Source organism: Adelges cooleyi, unplaced genomic scaffold (assembly GCF_023614345.1).
Source record: "Adelges cooleyi isolate 19-005CV unplaced genomic scaffold, UGA_ACOO_1.1 ACOO_flye_CR_arks_rails_tigmint_CR_PRNA_247, whole genome shotgun sequence".
NCBI classification, from domain to species: domain Eukaryota; kingdom Metazoa; phylum Arthropoda; class Insecta; order Hemiptera; family Adelgidae; genus Adelges; species Adelges cooleyi.
In genome coordinates, this window is record NW_026095912.1 from 13,800,526 (window position 1) to 13,818,172 (window position 17,647).

At 31.4% G+C, this 17,647-nt stretch overlaps 4 protein-coding genes across 8 annotated transcripts; 2 read left to right on the forward strand and 2 right to left on the reverse strand.

Moving 5' to 3' along the window:
• Window positions 1-1,252: 1,252 nt before the first annotated feature.
• LOC126836454 (zinc finger protein 845-like) lies at window positions 1,253-5,558 on the reverse strand. The gene is made up of 5 exons (XM_050569893.1): window positions 5,050-5,558; window positions 4,618-4,881; window positions 3,104-3,250; window positions 2,479-2,574; window positions 1,253-2,166 (listed from the first exon to the last, which is right to left on the reverse strand). The coding sequence occupies exons 1-5, from the start codon at window positions 5,103-5,105 to the stop codon at window positions 1,452-1,454; spliced, it is 1,278 nt and encodes a 425-aa protein (XP_050425850.1). The 5' UTR covers window positions 5,106-5,558; the 3' UTR covers window positions 1,253-1,451.
• LOC126836455 (zinc finger protein 501-like) lies at window positions 5,507-10,612 on the forward strand. The gene is made up of 3 exons (XM_050569894.1): window positions 5,507-5,710; window positions 7,398-7,613; window positions 9,312-10,612. The coding sequence occupies exons 2-3, from the start codon at window positions 7,438-7,440 to the stop codon at window positions 10,228-10,230; spliced, it is 1,095 nt and encodes a 364-aa protein (XP_050425851.1). The 5' UTR covers window positions 5,507-5,710; window positions 7,398-7,437; the 3' UTR covers window positions 10,231-10,612.
• Window positions 10,613-11,680: 1,068 nt separating this feature from the next.
• On the reverse strand, window positions 11,681-17,408 carry LOC126837049 (tropomyosin alpha-1 chain-like). Of its 5 annotated transcripts, XR_007685434.1 has the most exons (4): window positions 17,030-17,408; window positions 16,590-16,623; window positions 15,082-16,521; window positions 11,681-14,662 (listed from the first exon to the last, which is right to left on the reverse strand). XR_007685434.1 is itself a non-coding variant. In XM_050570774.1 (3 exons), the coding sequence occupies exons 1-3, from the start codon at window positions 17,056-17,058 to the stop codon at window positions 15,133-15,135; spliced, it is 1,452 nt and encodes a 483-aa protein (XP_050426731.1). In that variant the 5' UTR covers window positions 17,059-17,408; the 3' UTR covers window positions 14,714-15,132. The 5 variants fall into 5 exon arrangements, 4 of the variants coding, with proteins under 4 accessions (XP_050426731.1, XP_050426732.1, XP_050426734.1 ...); XM_050570774.1 differs by lacking the exon at window positions 11,681-14,662 and having other exon boundaries at window positions 14,714-16,521; XM_050570775.1 differs by lacking the exon at window positions 11,681-14,662 and having other exon boundaries at window positions 14,714-16,521; window positions 16,590-16,675.
• LOC126837210 (uncharacterized) lies at window positions 12,903-14,785 on the forward strand. The gene is made up of 4 exons (XM_050571031.1): window positions 12,903-13,033; window positions 13,151-13,516; window positions 13,873-14,060; window positions 14,767-14,785. The coding sequence occupies exons 1-4, from the start codon at window positions 12,995-12,997 to the stop codon at window positions 14,783-14,785; spliced, it is 612 nt and encodes a 203-aa protein (XP_050426988.1). The 5' UTR covers window positions 12,903-12,994.
• Window positions 17,409-17,647: the final 239 nt, after the last annotated feature.

The following is a 17,647-nucleotide window of genomic DNA, read 5'->3' on the forward strand; positions in this document are numbered from 1 at the left end:
TCACTATCCTGTTCTAAATTCCCAATCATCCTCCACACTACTTTTTCCTTCATTTTCCTTATAAACAACTTTTCTTTTTCACCCGTTAACTTGCACCACTTTATTTATTGGCTCTTTCCTCTTGTTCACTCTCTTTCCTTTACACCAGAATTCTGAAACCATAGACCTATGACGCGTTACCACACTGCCACCTGGAATTATATTACAATCCTTACACTGCTTTATACTCTCTATCCTTCACATCAAACAAAAAAATTTTGATGTATTTCCTCAACTCTTGAAAGTTATACAATGCTCTTCCCTGTTCCTATAAAATATATTAACAACTTCCAACTCACACGCATGAGAAAAATCAAGTACACTCTCTCCCATATAATTTCTCTCTCCAAAACCATAACCTCCGTGTACTCTTTCATACCCAATCCTATCACCAGCAAACACATTTACCACTTTTTCCGTTATTCCATTCAACACCTTACTACCTAGAATTAATTTTATATTTATTTAGGTTGTTATACAATAATAGTTGTAGTAAGAGAGTAAGATAGTAGATGAAAGTTATATATATATATATATATATATGTATATATGACTCAGACATATATATTTTCTGTTATAGTAAAATACTTAAGACACTTCATTAAGTCGATGTAAATGGTCGTTAAACAGAAAAAAAGTAAGTGTTCCAACATAGCTAATGGATATCATAAGTCCGTTTTTATATTAAAACAAATCGCTAGAAATGCCGAAAAGTCAGCAAAGATTATATTAAGAAGTTTCTGCATTACTCCAGGAATCATATTATTAAAAGTATATCAAATGTGTTACTTACAATACTGAAATTGTTGTCAGCATTTAATACAGTACTAATTAGTAATTTAAGTTAATTATTCTTGATTTTAAATATTATCAATATAGTTATCGGTTGTTACCAATTTTTATCATCGTTATATATTAACTGAACATGGTATAGAAATAACCACTAGAAAACTGATAGTTATCACAAAATTAAATTGTTGATTGAACAGATAACTATACAGAACTTTAAGCAATAAATAAGGTTGTTGCCTTATTTATTGCACATCTGTTACCATACGAGAGTAAAACCCTATCAATAACTATAACAATAACAATATATATCAACAATTCACATTGTATTCATATAAAATAATACTAAATTAAAAATAAATATTTGAAATAAAAAGAATAAAAATAGTAATTGTTCATGCAGACAATCACAAGACTAATTCTAGCCACATCATATTATAGGCAATTTGACTATAAATTAGGCAATGACCTTGTATGCCTATTTAAAAAAAAAGTAAACAATATATAAAAATGTCCGATGAATCTTTAAGCACAAGGTCTAAGGTCTTCTAATTACCGTGCAAGCGTTTATGTTATTTAAGGCTTCCTTTTCCAGAAAAAGTATTTTTGAAAACGTAACATTTTTAAGGCTTTTCAACAGTGTGCACGCGTTCATGTCTTGTAAGGTGTGCTTTTCGAGAAAAAGTATTTTTGCAAACATTACATTTGTAGGGCCTCTCGCCAGTATGCACACGTTCATGTCGTGCAAGGACATTTTTTCGAGAAAAATTCTTTTTGCAAACGACACATTTGTAGGGCTTTTTACCGGTATGTACGTGTTCATGTCTTGTAAGGTTAGTTTTTTGTGAAAAAGAATTTTGGCAAACATCACATTTGTAGGGCTTTTCACCGGTATGTACGCGTTCATGTCTTGTAAGGTGTACTTTTTGAGAAAAAGTACTTTTGCAAACATTACATTTGTAGGGCTTCTCGCCAGTGTGCATTCGTTTGTGTTGTGTGAGGTTAAAATTTTTAGAAAAATGCTTAAGGCAGACGTCACATTTATAGGGTCGGCTGATGTTCACGTATGTCTTAGTAAACTCATTGCAATGTATAGTGTTGAGTTTTTGGGGACAGTGTTTATCCGTTGAAATTTGGTGGGATTTTAAAATATGTAAAGTTATTTGTTTTTTTGTGCAGTACATTTTTTGACATAAATTACATTGGAAAAACCGCCGGTTTGTTATATCTTCATTGGTGGAGTTAGTTGCTGTTTTTGTATTGTTTTCTGTTTCAATCCTCGATTCAAAATAACGACCATCAGTTTTTTTATTCACTTCATTTCTCGTACGATTTTCACTACAACAAAACATTGACGAACAATAAATTATAACGTTTTTTAAAAAAAATCCTTTTCAAAATTGTATACTATTATTTTAATTTCCAATTTGACCTAACTTAATGTATTGAATGTACAAAAATTACAGGCAAGTAAATTTTAATCGTCTGTTGAATGAATGTTGATATAACATTTATGAACCTTTAATGGAAAAATCGGTTTCTAAGAAAAATATTTGTTTATCAAATCTATATAGAGCATTTATTGTATTTTTGTTTAACGACAAAACCATTTATAATTTAATATAATTAACTGAATACAGTTAGCCATACCTAAAAGTATTTTTGTAGTTTGTTGTTTGCAAATCCAAAAGACCACTGTTTTTAACTTCGACTTTTACTTTTTTATTAATGCAAGTTTTTCCGACACTAAAAACAAAAACATATATATTTATTAAAACTAAAAGTTTAATAAAAACAACAGGAATGCCGCCTATGAGCAATGAGTGCTAACATAGAATTATGAGCAACTAACATATATAATACAGGTGTTGTATATTAACTACAGGAATAAGAATAGAAGACTAATTAGTATCAGCAAAAATACGGGAAGGCACTAGAAAAGGGTGTCCAATGTTGTTTAATGTATTTGTCGCACAACCAATCTAAAAATACCTCAACAGACTCAATAGACAAAAAAATAGGAGTGACGGTCGGAGGAGCACTTATACATAACACACGAATAGGAACTAAATCAAAGAATAGTGAAAGGACACATAGAATGCAAGAGAGGCAGAAGCCAACCTAGAACAACGATAAACAATAAAATTATTAAAAATGCCGAACTGAGAACCTACAGAGAACTAACAAACTAGCTATTAATAGAGAAGAGTGGAGGAAGTATGGAAGAATGCTATAAAACCAACCTAATGGTTGAATATCAAAGAAGAAGGATTACTTGTAAGCATTCTCGTTGATCGTTTTTTGATGTTCCTTCAATTGCATATCAATATTTTCTGCTATATCAAATATAGACTTGTAATAATAATCGTCGGTCTCACCTTCTTCAATTTTAATTCTTGGCTCGTCTTCAGTTTCATTAGGTCTAAAACACAAAGTACATTTTAAAAAATAAGGTTTTTAATTTGATATATTATTATGGAAAGATAATAAACTACAAGTTTCAGCCTTAGTCGGTAGATGTCTTTCAAGTACTAAAAAAATGAAAACGGACAATAAAATTAAATAATGCTATTTATCGGGACCGGTCCTATTCATAAAATATTACTTGTATTTGCTAACTCAGATCAACTAAGCTGTTCCTAAATTATGTTATTAAAACTTGGTCCTAGTTTAACAACTTTTTAAGAACTCCAGATCAGACCATTGACTGCATATTTTTTTGTCAATACCAAAATCATTTTATGATTTTTTTAGAATTTTAATTATCAATAACATACAATTTATAAGTCCAAAATTAGCTCAATTAATACCTCAAAAATTAAATCTAAATTCTAAACCTATTCGGACTAATTATTTACCTGAACTGCTGAAAATTTAAATAATGAAAATACATAACAAACTAGGTAACCTAAGAGGCTGCCAAACTACCATATTATTTACGAGTAAAATTCCATCAAATCATTTTTCATGCTTGAAATGTTGTCTTATTTTGAGTGAACAAAAAGCCAAATCTCATTCACCATTAAAAAGATAAAAAGTTCAATTATGTACAAAGTAAAATAACTAATAAATGAAAAAAACTAAAAATAAAATAAATAAGCTTTGCCTACTGTTAAAAACGTTAATATTTGTAGTCCGAGACCTAAATTAATAAGAGACCTGTTCTCCTAACAGAGCAAAACCAAACTAAAAAAAAAAATAGTTTTTTCTTTAAATTCGTACTACAGATTCAGTCCAGTGTGAGCTTCGATGATAACACTGCTACTAAATTACTACCGTATACTACTTACTACTCATAAGTGTATTTTTTTAAATATTTTATACAACAGAAATATATACATCAATAAGTTCTGTTCAAATGTTTACTAGCTAACAAAAATAAATAGACAACTAGTATTTAACTCTGTGAAAGAACACATAATAAATGCCGCAAATGTAAACCGAACCAAACGCTTAGCACCTATTTACCCATGAATAACTCAAGAAATATTGATATACAACAAAGTAACATATACAGGCAAAAAGAGACTCGTAACAATACCGAAAAAGTTATACAGTGCCCTCCACTTCATGCTTTCATCATAGATTAAATAATGTTTTATCTAATCTGTGGCTCCATCTTGAAATGCTAATAACGCGAGAAGTAAAATTTCAAACACGGCTATCGAACAGTCATAGTTAATATTATATTTCTCCACAATAACTCAATCATATTATGCGTAAGTTGCTATTTGATTAATTTGTTAGGAAAAGACTACTCTGGTATTTTTAAATTTAAAATAGACTTACTCGAAACCATTATCGACTTCTTTTTTAATTGGAATATCTTCTATCTTAGAAATACCATTGTGCATTGTTGTGATATGATGTTTCAATTGCGTTTCGGATGTAAACGATTCTAAACACAATTTGCATTTTTCGTCTGCAAAGTTGTTTGTTACTCTCATGTCAATAGACGTCGCTTGTTCAACTTGTTTCAACGATTCAAAGCAATAATCTCCCATTTCATCAAATTCGTGTTTTACATTAACCTCGTTGATCATTTCATCATCTCTAGAATTTTTTTTTTTACATTAGTAGTTTATTTATAGTTTTATTAAATTGTTCAATAATATTACGACCAGAACTTCTGTAGCGATGGGAAATTATGTAAATCGTCATAATTTCCCATTTCATAAGATTTGTCCTAAAAAATGTGTATTTATTGTAAACTTTTCTCACCCGAGTCTCTTCCCGGCACCTTTTCTTTGGCGACTTTTTCGGGCCGAAGAGAACATATTATTGTGCGATGGATAATTCAATATTTTGGAAGTTGACCACTTTTCGACACGAGTTGCAATCAAACAATTTTCATCCGTTCGACGTTTCCCGTGGACAGTTTGACACTTATAAATCGTTATAGAATTGTTATATTCTGAGGCAATATGACAATAATTATACCAATAAAGGTTTATAATGTGTTTCTCGCGTTTGTTGACAAACACTAAATAAAATGCACTGATAGTCGAGACTATAGAGAGTTTGATACGAGGGTCAATATCGATTAGATGTATTTTGTTTAAGCCCCGCGCGCTTCAATATTTACCTTCATTGCGTTCTACCTCCAGCCGACCATCCCGAACCGCGGTAGTCGCTGTTATCACATGCTGTAGACTACTCCGTGTTAGTGCACTTAGTTTGTATGTATCATTTATCACGCAGTATAATATAATGTTTAAAATTTAATGTTTACACTAACTAACTACTAAGGCAGTCGTGCCTGTGGTTTTCTTTACAAGTTCATACTCGCTGTGCGGTACATAATATAATCGAAAAACATTCCAGATGAGCGCTGTGCCGTGTGGTCTGCAAATCTGGGAATCTCGAAGTAGCCGTGTAAAAGGTAAGTACATTATCACCACTAACAACAGTTTACACCAGTTTTATTTACTTTAATAAGATCAAACCACAGTTGTAAGGTGTTCAATGACGATTTTTAAAACAATTAAAATTATTGTAGCTATGCAAAATTTAGACTTACAGACTGAGGTGCGTAGGTATCAACGGCCGTAGGGATGAAAACGTTAGTTTACAGCCATCCGGTGTATTTTTAATGTGTATCTTGAGATAAGCCTGTCAATTTTTATCAGAAATGGTTATTCGCAACTGCTGCGCAGTATTTTTTCATCATATTGTAGACCATCGTAATTTATATTAGGCTGTGAAACGCCTTATAACTTTAATTACCATTACTTTTATTTACATAATATAGTGTTAATAACACAATATTATTGCTATACTAATCACACATTGTTCTTTAGGTTCTTTTAGCTTTACCAATTAGCCAATTTTCTCAATTTCGTTTATTATTAAAAATAATATAATGATAATCACAGCAATATCAAAAATAAATATACGCATTGACGCCTATTAAAGTAGCAGTGATTTAATAAAAGTTAAATTGTTTTATGTTTGGCAAAAAATATTTTTATTTTTTATTAATAAGAAAATGGTTATGGCTACTAATAATATATTACGGATGGATTTTTTATTAATTCTTCTTTGATCAAATTTTAGTTTAAATAATGCTGAATAGGGGGGGTGAATTATTTTCATATATTTTTTTTTAATATAACCAATCTATTATACGTCTCAATTTGTATCAAAAATTGTTACTGTTATTTAGTAGTCATTATTCACGTGTTTTCATTTATACGTTCTCTCTAAACAAGTATAATCAACATATTATGTTTGGCAGAATTTTGTTTTAAATTAAATTAATTATTTAGAGTAAATGAAAAATATTTGTATTTCTTGGTAAAGCAAAATGGCATTTTTATTATAAAGGAAATAATTAAGGCTATGTTTTTTGTTATTTATTTATCTTAGGTTTTCAAGTATATTCTACGTATTAAAAATTTAATGATGTTTGGCAGAAAATATTTTATTTCTTTTTTAGATTGTTTTATATTCCTTCTTTGAACAATTTTTAGTTTAATCAATTCTGAATGAATGAACTATTGTCATATTGTTTTTTATTATAAACAATCTAGTAAATGTGTTAGAAGTCCAGTGACATTTACTTATTTATTATTATAAAATTGTTACTATTATTAATTAGTAGTTATTTGTTTGTTTTCATTAATACTTTCTCTCTAAACAAATATAATTTATTTTTGGCAAAATTTGTTTTTTTAAATTAATTATTTTGAGGTAAATGAAATATATTATTAATTTATGGTTAGAGGATATTGGTATTTTTATTATATAAAAGAAATGATTAAGGCTATGTTTGTATAATAATACAAACATAGCTTTAATCATTTCATTTTGTGTTAGGTAAACTAGTAGTACATCATTCTTAAAAGAAAATGCATAATTTTTTACTGGCTGTAGCTATTTGAACCTTCTAAAATTGTAATTATGGTTTGCTATTCATTACTAGATGATATTTTCGTAAAACGTCTTAGCCCTGTTGGGTATTTTCAACCTGCATTCATGTTTCATTTATGTGTGTTTCAAGCTGTAGTCATTTATATAATTAAACTAAAGTTCCTGTCCTAATTTTATAAAATATTTTTTGTTTTTAGAGTTCAACTTGTGAGAAACTTGCTAAAAATCAGAATTGTAATGGAAAATTATAACTACAAGACTGTGATTAAAATAGAAGAAGAAAATGAAGACACAGAAGAGCAATACACTAATGCCTCAGTGAAAAAAACAAAACCTAATTACATTGATGAATCAAACAATAGCTATCCGACAATCCACCATTCTCCAAAACCACTCTATGGGGATGCATATAAGTAAAATATATTTTTTTTTAATTAAAATAGTTTAAATCAATTTTATTAAGAAATAATTATGTTATTACGGTATATAGTGTGGTCTAAAATGTTTTATTATGGTCACTTTTCCCAAACACTAATAGTTAGAAAAAAAAATTTGTTATTAATGTAACATCTTAATTAACGATAACTTCCAAATAAAGGGACCATAAATAATTGTATTATTAATATTCAATCTAATTGTAACTTGTGGTATAAGCACATCTTCTTGGGGAAAAAAGAGAATATTATTTAATTTTGAATAACATTTTTTAAAAATATTTTAACCGATCTTATTATTGATTTCAGTATGTATGGTAGAGTTAATAGAATAGCACCGTATACTTGTACGATTAGATTATTCTTACTTTCAGACAAGGGAGTAAAGGTTTCGGTCTTGAGAAAGATTTGGTACTCTTATTTTATAAAAAATTTTTACCCCTCAATGCCCAATCCATGTCGAATAACTCTCATTTATTAGTCACCTTGAACGAGCAATACTATGTTAAGAGGGCATCGCACTGGTGATTTTCAGTGGTAAAAACATGTTTACGCCAACTGAAAATAACTCGCTTAATTTTGGTTTTAGAGTAAAAGCACCCATTATAAAATTAAAAGAGAACAATATTCGGGGGGGAATTGATTTTTTTAAAAAATCATTTAAAAATGTTAAAATAGTCGTTATTGCTAAACAATATATTAAGCATTATACTTGGAATAATGAAAAAACCGCACCGTGGTGCCTCCGGGATATTTCTTTCTTTTAATTTTACAATGGGTGCTTTTACTCTAAAACTAAAATTAAGCTAGTTATTTTCAGTTTTCTTTAACATGTAGAAATGAAAAAACATTTTTAAATCGCTTTCAAGGATGCTGTGATAGTCCGAAAAATAAATTAACTACCAAAAGAGAGTTGTTCCAAAGCCACTCTATGAGGATGCATATAAGTAAACTTTTTTTTTTTAAATTAAAATATTTTTAATCAATTTTGTTAAGAAGTAATATTGTTATTCCACCGGTTATAGTCTGGTCAAAAAACCCTCAAACAGGGACAAGTTGGTCACATTTCTCAAACACCAATAGTAAAAAAAAAAAAAATTTGTTATTAATGTAACAGTATCTTAATTAACGATAACTTCCAAATATTGGGACCACAAATAATAATTTTATTATTAATAATAAAGCTACACGTTAACTTGTGTGGAATAAGCAAGTTTTCATAGGGAAAAAAGGGGGAATATTATTTTGTAATATTTAATTTTAAATAACATTATTAAATGTTAGAGAAAACATCAGTTAAATGTCAGTTAAAGTTCTTTTAACTAACCTCATAACTCAAATTTCAAGATGCATATGATATGATAGATTTAATAGAATAGTACACCGTATACTTGTTCAAACAAGTACACGGTGCTATTCTACTAACGTTTACACAAGGGAGTGAAGGTTTCGGTCGTAAGAAAACTTTGGTCCTCAATAACTCTCATTTATCAGTCACCTTAACGAGCGATCGATTGAATGTTGCGTTGTCGTCTACCGTGGGAGGCTGTTGGGCCGTCGTGTAGTCGGATATATTATGTAATATGTATACGAGATAGCATAATATGTAAAGATTGATTACTTGTAGCAAGAGTATTTTCTTAGCGTTGTAGTAATATATATTTATGTTGTTTTTAGTGTCAGTGAAACATGCAACGAAACAGTAGTCCAAGTCGAAGTAGACATTGTGAACGGATATACGTTTGAGTCAGTGATAGAATACCAAAAAAATGGGCCTTTGGACGTGCGAACGAAGAAATACGGTCTAGACGAATTACAGCAATTTGTCTGCGAAATATGTAGCAAGGTGTTTACGACCAAAACGAAAGTGGCTAAACACATAACCCGATTACATAGTACAATAACCCAGAAAAAAACAGCAAATAAAGTTGTCAAAAGTAATTATGTGTCATTTTCTCGAAAACAACTGGTCGCACAACACAAACGCCGCGTACACGCTGGGGAAAAGCCTTTTGAATGTTTCGTATGTTTAAAGTCGTTTGCTGTAAAATCATGCCTCACAAAACACCAACGTGTTCACACCGGGGAAAAGCCCTACAAATGTGACGTTTGTTTAAAATCATTCTCAGTAATATGTAACCTCATAGCACACAAACGCGTTCACACTGGGAAAAAGCCTTACAAATGCAATGTGTGCTCAAAGTCATTTTCTGCAAAATCCGGCCTCACACAACACAAACGAGTGCACGCCGGTGAAAAGCCCTACAGTTGCGACGTGTGCTCAATGACTTTTTCTGGAAAATCCAGCCTCACACTACACAAACGAGTTCACACTGGGGAAAAGCCCTACACATGCGACGTGTGCTTAATGACTTTTTTTGCAAATTCTAGCCTCAAACAACACGAACGCGTTCACACTGGGGAAAAGCCTTTTAAATGTGCTGTATGTTTTAAGTCGTTTTCTTTAAAAATCACCCTCACAGAACACCAACGCGTGCACACTGGTGAAAAGCCCTACTCATGTGACGTGTGTTTAAAGTTATTTTCTTACAAATCCGGCCTCTGGAAACACGTAAGAGTACATACTAATGGCTAATGTGTGTTTTAATATTTTTATCATAAACCTGAAACTATTACAACCTAGACCGAGAAGTTCAGTCAATAATTTATATGATGTATTTTGCCATTTAACTTGTTCATTTTTAATTGTTAATAATTGGAACTTATTAGGGTACGTGTTAATTATTTTAATCCCTAGATTTAATGTTAAACAAAATAACCGAAAAAATTGTTTTGTAATATTAGCTGATTAACCCCACTTTATGTAATTGTTTGACTATTTTTTATTTGGATATATCAAAAAATGTGTCATTAAATCGCTCATATAATATACAATTATGCAATATGTAGACATTTTTAATGACTACATTTTGACTTTAAAAAAAATGGTTTTTTTCTGAATTTTAATTTAATAATAAAAGTACTCGTTTTTGCTTAATTAATGTTACCTAATCATTAAATTAAACGTATTGTGTAAATATTAGTACAATTTTTGTGAACACACCAACGATAAATGGACGTTTATGTAATTTGTTTTATTAGCGATAAATAATTTTCAATTTATATTGTATTGTTCTGTGTGAATAATTTTTATAATTTTTATTTTATTTTTTATTTTTTTTATATAATTCGTGTAAAAGTTAATTTTATTATGACGATTGTGAAATTAGGAAAAAAGTCCCTATTAATTATTTATATATTTTTATAAACATTTGTTTTAAAACTCATAATAAAATCTATTGGTAAAGTAGTTATGGTTTACATCGCCCTATGCCACACAATCCCGTTTATGATTTAGTATATTAATTTTAAGAAAATAGTTAAGAAACTTATCTTTATTGCAAATTGTAGTTAGATATTTATCAATTCTCTAATAAATATCGTATACTATATTAAAACTATACAACTTCATTAATACCTATAACTATACAAATTCATAATATTAAATTACATTATAATATAGTATATACCTAACTTAAAAGTATATGGTATAATTTGGTATAAAATTATAATAGTTTTATTAAAATTTCCCACAAATTATATTTTATATTACGTTTAAAAATAAAACATTATTTTTACTTGTTACCTAAATTAGTTGACGATTTCAGGATTTGGCTGTCGAGTATAAATTAGTTTTATCACATCTTACATAATATTTATTCTGTAGTTAAAGACTACAGGTAGGAGCTTATGAGCTTTGTCTTCAATCTTGTCTTTTAAAAGATATATTATTAACAAAATTTGGTACCTAAAGGATACAATAGAGCAAGGAAAACGGAACATATGACACTTGTAGTTTTAATTACATAAATAAGTAGAATAAAACACATATTTAATTTTCGGGTTTCCACACAAAACAATATAGACATTATCAGTATATTATAGTCCAAAGTGTATAGTCCATTTCTAACCAAGTCAATAATTAAATTAAAAGAATAAGAACGTTACAGATGAAATGTTCATTTTTTTTATGTATGCAATATATTTTATTATTTAAATTGCTCATAAAAGCCAAGTTTGTCAACAGGTTTTGAAAATGTACAAGTTTACAGGCCAATTTTGTATGCTCTTAAAAATACCTAAACAAGATTGTATCAAGCTTGGAGATTATACATAAATAAAGGGTACATGATATTATGTTATGACTGTTATTTAATTATTTTGTATTTATTAAATACATAACATTAATTTTTATAATAATAATTAACAAAAAATATTTAAAATTTTTTAGCATAGGTTGTTCATTGGTGGTTTCCCTTAGTTTTTACTGGATAGACAACTCAAGTTGACATTTTACCGGCACCCGACTTACCAATTCAAGGTATGGTGCCGGCTTTTGTTGTGCTATCTTCATAATCATATTATACTATCAATGGGCAAGTTATAACACATAAGCTTATATTTTAAGGTGTGCGTTTTCAAGTTATTATCAAAAGTTAAAATATTTAGTTTTTTTTTATAAGTGATTGCACCTTCTACGTTAAACAATTTCTTGTATTTTGGCCACAGGGTGTTCCACTAGTTTCGTTGATTGTCAAACTAAAGTTTTACATTTCCATTCTATTTGTGATAATTATTTGTACCTACTTCCGAAGCTGTAATATTGTTCGTGTAATCCTTAACCGTTCCTCTTTATTTTAGATTCATGTGTACTGTTAAGGCCTCTGGAGACCGGCCATTTTTAAGGAGTTTTGTGTAGGCAACAATTAATAAAAAAGTGGTTTTAATCAATTTCGACCATGTCAATTAGTTTACCGGTTAATTTATATAAGCTTCATGGTATTATTTTTAATTTAAATCATTTTGTCTATGAGTACGAGCCATTTTAGTTAATATAATAGTTTTAAGTAATTGCGCATTTATTCGCCACTCTTTAAACGTTTGTTTAAATAATGTGGTAAGAAATTGTTTATACTTCTACTTGCATGTACATTTTTTGTCCGTAAAATGTATTAACTATAACATCGTGTAAATTGAAGAATAACCGATTTCTATAAAATGCGTTCGATACTTGTAATGTAATGTCATGCTATGTAATGCGTTCACATTTCTTGTAAAACATAAAATGATTATGGACAAAACACCAAACGTAAGGCCGTAAAAATGCTTTACTAGAAACTTAGTCTTTACTCAGCTGTGCGACACTCGAAATCAATACCTATTTTTTAAACGCCTTTTGACTGTCTTTCGACAACCGGCCACGCTAGGCACTCGAGTAGAAAATATCCCTACTAAAGCACACGAGTGCCACAATTGGTTCTTAAAAGTTAAAATATCTGTGATTGATTTAAAAAACTATTATGAAAAACACGGCAAAATTATTTTGGCTCCTTTTGACGGTAAGAGATTATGTATAAATTGTTTTTTATTTCGAACACAATTATAAAAAAAAAAAACCAGACAGCGCAAAACTTTAAATATTACAACAACTATTGTTTAACCATTTTTGCATTCAGAGTTATTCCATCACCGTGGCAATGGAATATGAACCGTCTCAACTGGTCGGTCAGGTACACCCTAGGGCACTGAAAGCGTTTTTGGAGACACAAGACGATATGAAAGAAATGTTAACGTTGTATGACTTGTTCTGGACACGCGTCAAAGGCGGAATTCTTTCAAACGATTTTGTCTGGTATTGTCGTTCGATAAACAAATCGTTTACCATATTGTTCGACAAGTACTTCAGCGACACGGACAAATGGAACGGAGCCAAACCGTTAATAATCGCCAAACAAAACGAGCTGATGCCAGATGAGAGCATTGACGATTTAATATGGGTTCCTACTGGGGTTTTCGATGTCCGTTTAGTGGACGAAGAAAAGGTATGTGTTTTATTGTGCCTACTTAAGCGTAGTTGTGTAACAAATAATCCGAAATAATCAAAAAATCCGGATTTTGTTGTTTTTTACCTTAAATTCTACTTAATGTGCTCAACGTCATTGTTTGGCAAAAATTAATAAACGTTTTACTTGTTACTGTTTACAAGTACATTTATTACAAAACATTAATAAAACAATCCAAAATGGATTTAAAAAAAAAACCGAAATCTGTAATTATACAGTAATATTCCGATTCTAAATTCAACGCATCTGGATTTTTTCTACTATTAGTTAACATAATGTTTTATGTATTTACACATAAAATGTTTAAAAGCTAGCTGACACTAATTATGTTTTAGGAGTTTAAGTACTTTTTAATCAATTCGAGACCACCTCATGAGTTTTTAGAAGACATTCCCCCTCCGTCAATTATACAAGTCCTGGAATCACATCCAAACATGAATGAACTGCTTACGTTGTATACAATTTATTGGACATATGCCGAAAAAGAAAACCCCGAGTTTGAAAAGTTTTGCCAATACTTAAAGTACGCATTTGATTTTCTATTCGACAGGTTTTATAGTGCTTCCCTGAAAAAAACACTCATCTTAATTGAGATAATGAGAAAAAACATTTGAGAGGAAAACTTTAAGCCAGACTCGTTATTTCATGAAAGATAATTTATGATAATTAATGTGTAAATTATTAATTGTTATTATTTGTCATGACTATTTTTTTTTTAACATAAATAAATTTCCAAATTGTTTTATTTAATCTGTTTTTACAAGTTAATATGAATTCCATAGCACCAAAATGTCTATTAAAGATCATTCAGCGTACAGTTTTTTATACTCAAGAGATATTTTATTATAATATAAGATAAAATATTATATTTTTATAATAAAAGTTATCAAACAAATTATTACAATTATTGTAATATTTTGTTTTACTCTAAACATATTTTATGAAGAACTTTTTTCCTTTTTTAAACTTAAAAATGGATACAAAATATATTTTGTCCAATTGAAACTTGAAAATAACAAACAATGTAGATAAAACGAAATCTGTTACCAGCGCAATGTTTGAAGAAAAAACATAGTTCATCTCTTATGGTCAAGGGCAAGATTTACGGTTTTTTTTACATACCACCTACAAGAAGAAAATTGTAAAAACGCCTCTGCTGATAATAATACATCAACATAATTTACACGATTTATTTAAGTAAACGTTATTTAAACATGGTTATGTTTTAGGGCTGAGGGTCTGATCTAAATTTGGCGTCATCATACTCCCGCTACTATTTTTCCAACAGTGATAAGAAACAGCTGGCAAAAGATTAGTGATAAGTGAATAACGATTACAGACAGCTGTTATTTGCTCTGGATAAAAGAAAGACGATTAGAAGAGATCGGTGACAAATGAAGGGGAGGATAGGAGAACGTAGATAGATAGAGGGAGGGGGGAATTGACAGCCCAAAAACGTATCCATGATTCAATGTATTTCCGTAAAGTGGAGAAAATGAGGTTTGACATTTTTTTGTTGAAAATTATGTATTAACATGGTATACCACTTGTAGCTTTTGTCTTATGCGCCGAACATTGATACTCGCGGACGTCCGTCAACACGGAGACGACCGTGCCAACGAATCGCTTATGGTGCTCAGCTCTTTGACCAGCTGTTCCAAATTCTTGGGTTTCCCCCGGGAACCGTCGGGTTTCTTGCAACAGTCGCCGGTTATGTTGTCCAACACTTTGCCGAAGTCGGCCAGCTGTAGATCTATGTTTTTGCCGGAGCAAGCGCCGGCCGGGTTGGGCACGAGCTGTTGATTGAACTGCAGGTCGGCAATGGTTTTCCTCAGTTCGCAAACGGTTTCCTTCTCGGCCGCGTACGATTTCCTCACGTTGGCCAAGTCCTCCTCGAGCTGATCTACCTTGCGGTTGGCCGAATCCAAGCAACACTGCAGCCGGTTCTTGGCTTCGGAGACGCACCTGTGTTCCTCGTCGGCCGCCCGCGTTTGCTCATCGTGGCACCTGGCCGCCGCTTCCAGTTTGTTTTGCAGCTCTTTCACCAGCTTGCTGAGCTTTTCGTTTTCGCACTTCAACCGGGCCGACTCCTTGGCGCAAACGGACATTTTGCAGTTCAGCTCTTCCGCCGCCGCCTCCAGACACTGTTTGTCGTTGGTCAGCTTCGCTATGCGCTCGTCCGACTGGCACCTTTCTTTTTCCAACATGCACTTGATCTCGTCGTTGCGCTGTTTCATGTCCAACGTTTTCCTGTTCAACTCTTGTACCGTGGCGTTCTGCTCGGCCAAAACGTTTTCCATCTCGACTTTGTCTTTGTCCATGATCTCGATCTGCGACTCCAGGGTTTCCTTTTCTTTTAGCGTTCTCTTCTCGTTGATCGCCGCTTCGTTTTTGATCTGCGCGCAATTCTCGCGTTCCAAATCCAATTTGCCCCTGACCATTCGCAAGTCGGATTTCAACTTGGTCAACCGCTCGGCCTGTTCGTCCACCGTTTGTTTGGCCCTGTCCAGCTCGCCGGTCTTCTGTTGCAAGCACGCCTCTTGGCTCTGGTATTTACATTTGAACGCGTCCAAGTTACTCAACTCCTCGCACAGCCGTTTTTCCAGAAGTTGTATTTTCTCTTGCGAGCATTCCTTCTGTTTTTCCAATTGTTTCGCCCGGTCGTTTGCTCTCGCGGTCCTTTCGTTCAACTCCAAAAGTTCAGCGTTGGCACTCGCTATCTCGGACTTGCTCCTGTCCAAATCTCTCTTGGTGCTCTGGTACATGCACCACACCTCTTCGTGCCCTTTCGTCAACTGACCGAACATATCTTTTTGTTTCCTTATTACGTCGTCCATCCATTTGGACAAGTCGGCCAATTGTTTTTTCAATTCTTCCTTCTCTTCCGTCACCTCATCGAAAAGCGACAACTTTGCTTCCAGCTGTCTTATGTGATATTTCAAATCTCCGACGTTGTTCGACAGTACTTTGCATCCACTTTTATACTGTAAATAAAGTGTCGATAATTGTCCAATTTATCAATAATTCTTAATTTCAAAAAACAATCACTTACACAACCCGAAGGCGAGATCATCTTTGTTAAAAAGCTATTTTTTGTGGTGGCCGCCGGAAAATTTTGTAAATTGTTTTAAAAACGAACTATTAACATAACCTTTTTTTTTTTTATTACCATTTATATATTTAAAAAAACCCATAGTAACAGTAACACTTGGCCAATATTTTAATACAAATTCAACGAATTTCAATATATTTCATAAAAAATTGTACCTACATAAATAATAACCTTATATATTAATAATAATAATACAAATTAAACTAAACTAATGAACGTTGGTGACGAGAACTATAGAGTGATATGTGAACTTAGTAAGATAAAAGCTGTAGTTTTTATAGTAATAATATAAATAACTAACAAACTTTTCGAAAATTCTATATAGATACTAAGAGCCAAGAAAGTATAAAACGTGTAAATAACCTTATTATGTCTAATACCTTGTTATTATGTCCACTTTATTTCCCATATATTGAATTGGAAATATTCTCTTCGTAATAACTTCCTTGTCCTCAACTCTATTAACTTATCAACTCTAGTTTCCCGTCACGTTGATGTCAACCATTCATTAATCACCTCTTTTGACAGCGAACGGCCTTTAGTTCCACTGTCGCTCCTAAAAAACTCTTTTCCATATTTGTCTAGTCTCCTGTGACACAATCAGCAAAATGTTACCACCCTTAAAAATAATCAATCAACCGTACTCTGATATTATTGCCGCTTTTTTCAGTTCATAGTATATTGTATAACATTCTAATTTAAATAGAATTTAGTATTTTATTAATAATTAACACAACCGAATACTGTTCAAATTGTAAGTGTAATGTTTTAAAGTAGAGTTAAGATCACCGAGATCAAAAATAATTAAATTGTTATGCAAATAATGTTTTTTTAAGGCAGGTGTTATTTCGCCAGAAATATCTACCCACACCGTCTAGACATAGTTTAAATGTTTTCGTTTCTTAATGTGTTTTTAAAATCGGTAATAGAGTCAAAACGTAAATAATATGTTACATTTAAATGGCAATGTGTATGAGTGAAGGTGAAGGAGGACAGAT

Coding starts and splice junctions, on each gene's coding strand:
- LOC126836454 (XM_050569893.1), bottom strand. CDS start 5,105: ATGTTCTCTTCGGCCCGAAAAAGTCGCCAAAGAAAAGGTGCCGGGAAG. Junction 4,882..5,049: donor GGTGCCGGGAAGAGACTCGG/GTGAGAAAAGTT, acceptor AAAAAATTCTAG/AGATGATGAAATGATCAACG. Junction 3,251..4,617: donor GAAGTCGATAATGGTTTCGA/GTAAGTCTATTT, acceptor TTTGTGTTTTAG/ACCTAATGAAACTGAAGACG.
- LOC126836455 (XM_050569894.1), top strand. CDS start 7,438: ATGGAAAATTATAACTACAAGACTGTGATTAAAATAGAAGAAGAAAAT. Junction 7,614..9,311: donor CTCTATGGGGATGCATATAA/GTAAAATATATT, acceptor TGTTGTTTTTAG/TGTCAGTGAAACATGCAACG.
- LOC126837210 (XM_050571031.1), top strand. CDS start 12,995: ATGAAAAACACGGCAAAATTATTTTGGCTCCTTTTGACG. Junction 13,034..13,150: donor TATTTTGGCTCCTTTTGACG/GTAAGAGATTAT, acceptor TTTTGCATTCAG/AGTTATTCCATCACCGTGGC. Junction 13,517..13,872: donor GTTTAGTGGACGAAGAAAAG/GTATGTGTTTTA, acceptor ATTATGTTTTAG/GAGTTTAAGTACTTTTTAAT.
- LOC126837049 (XM_050570774.1), bottom strand. CDS start 17,058: ATGGGAAATAAAGTGGACATAATAACAAG. Junction 16,624..17,029: donor AAAGTGGACATAATAACAAG/GTATTAGACATA, acceptor CACAAAAAATAG/CTTTTTAACAAAGATGATCT. Junction 16,522..16,589: donor TGATCTCGCCTTCGGGTTGT/GTAAGTGATTGT, acceptor CTTTATTTACAG/TATAAAAGTGGATGCAAAGT.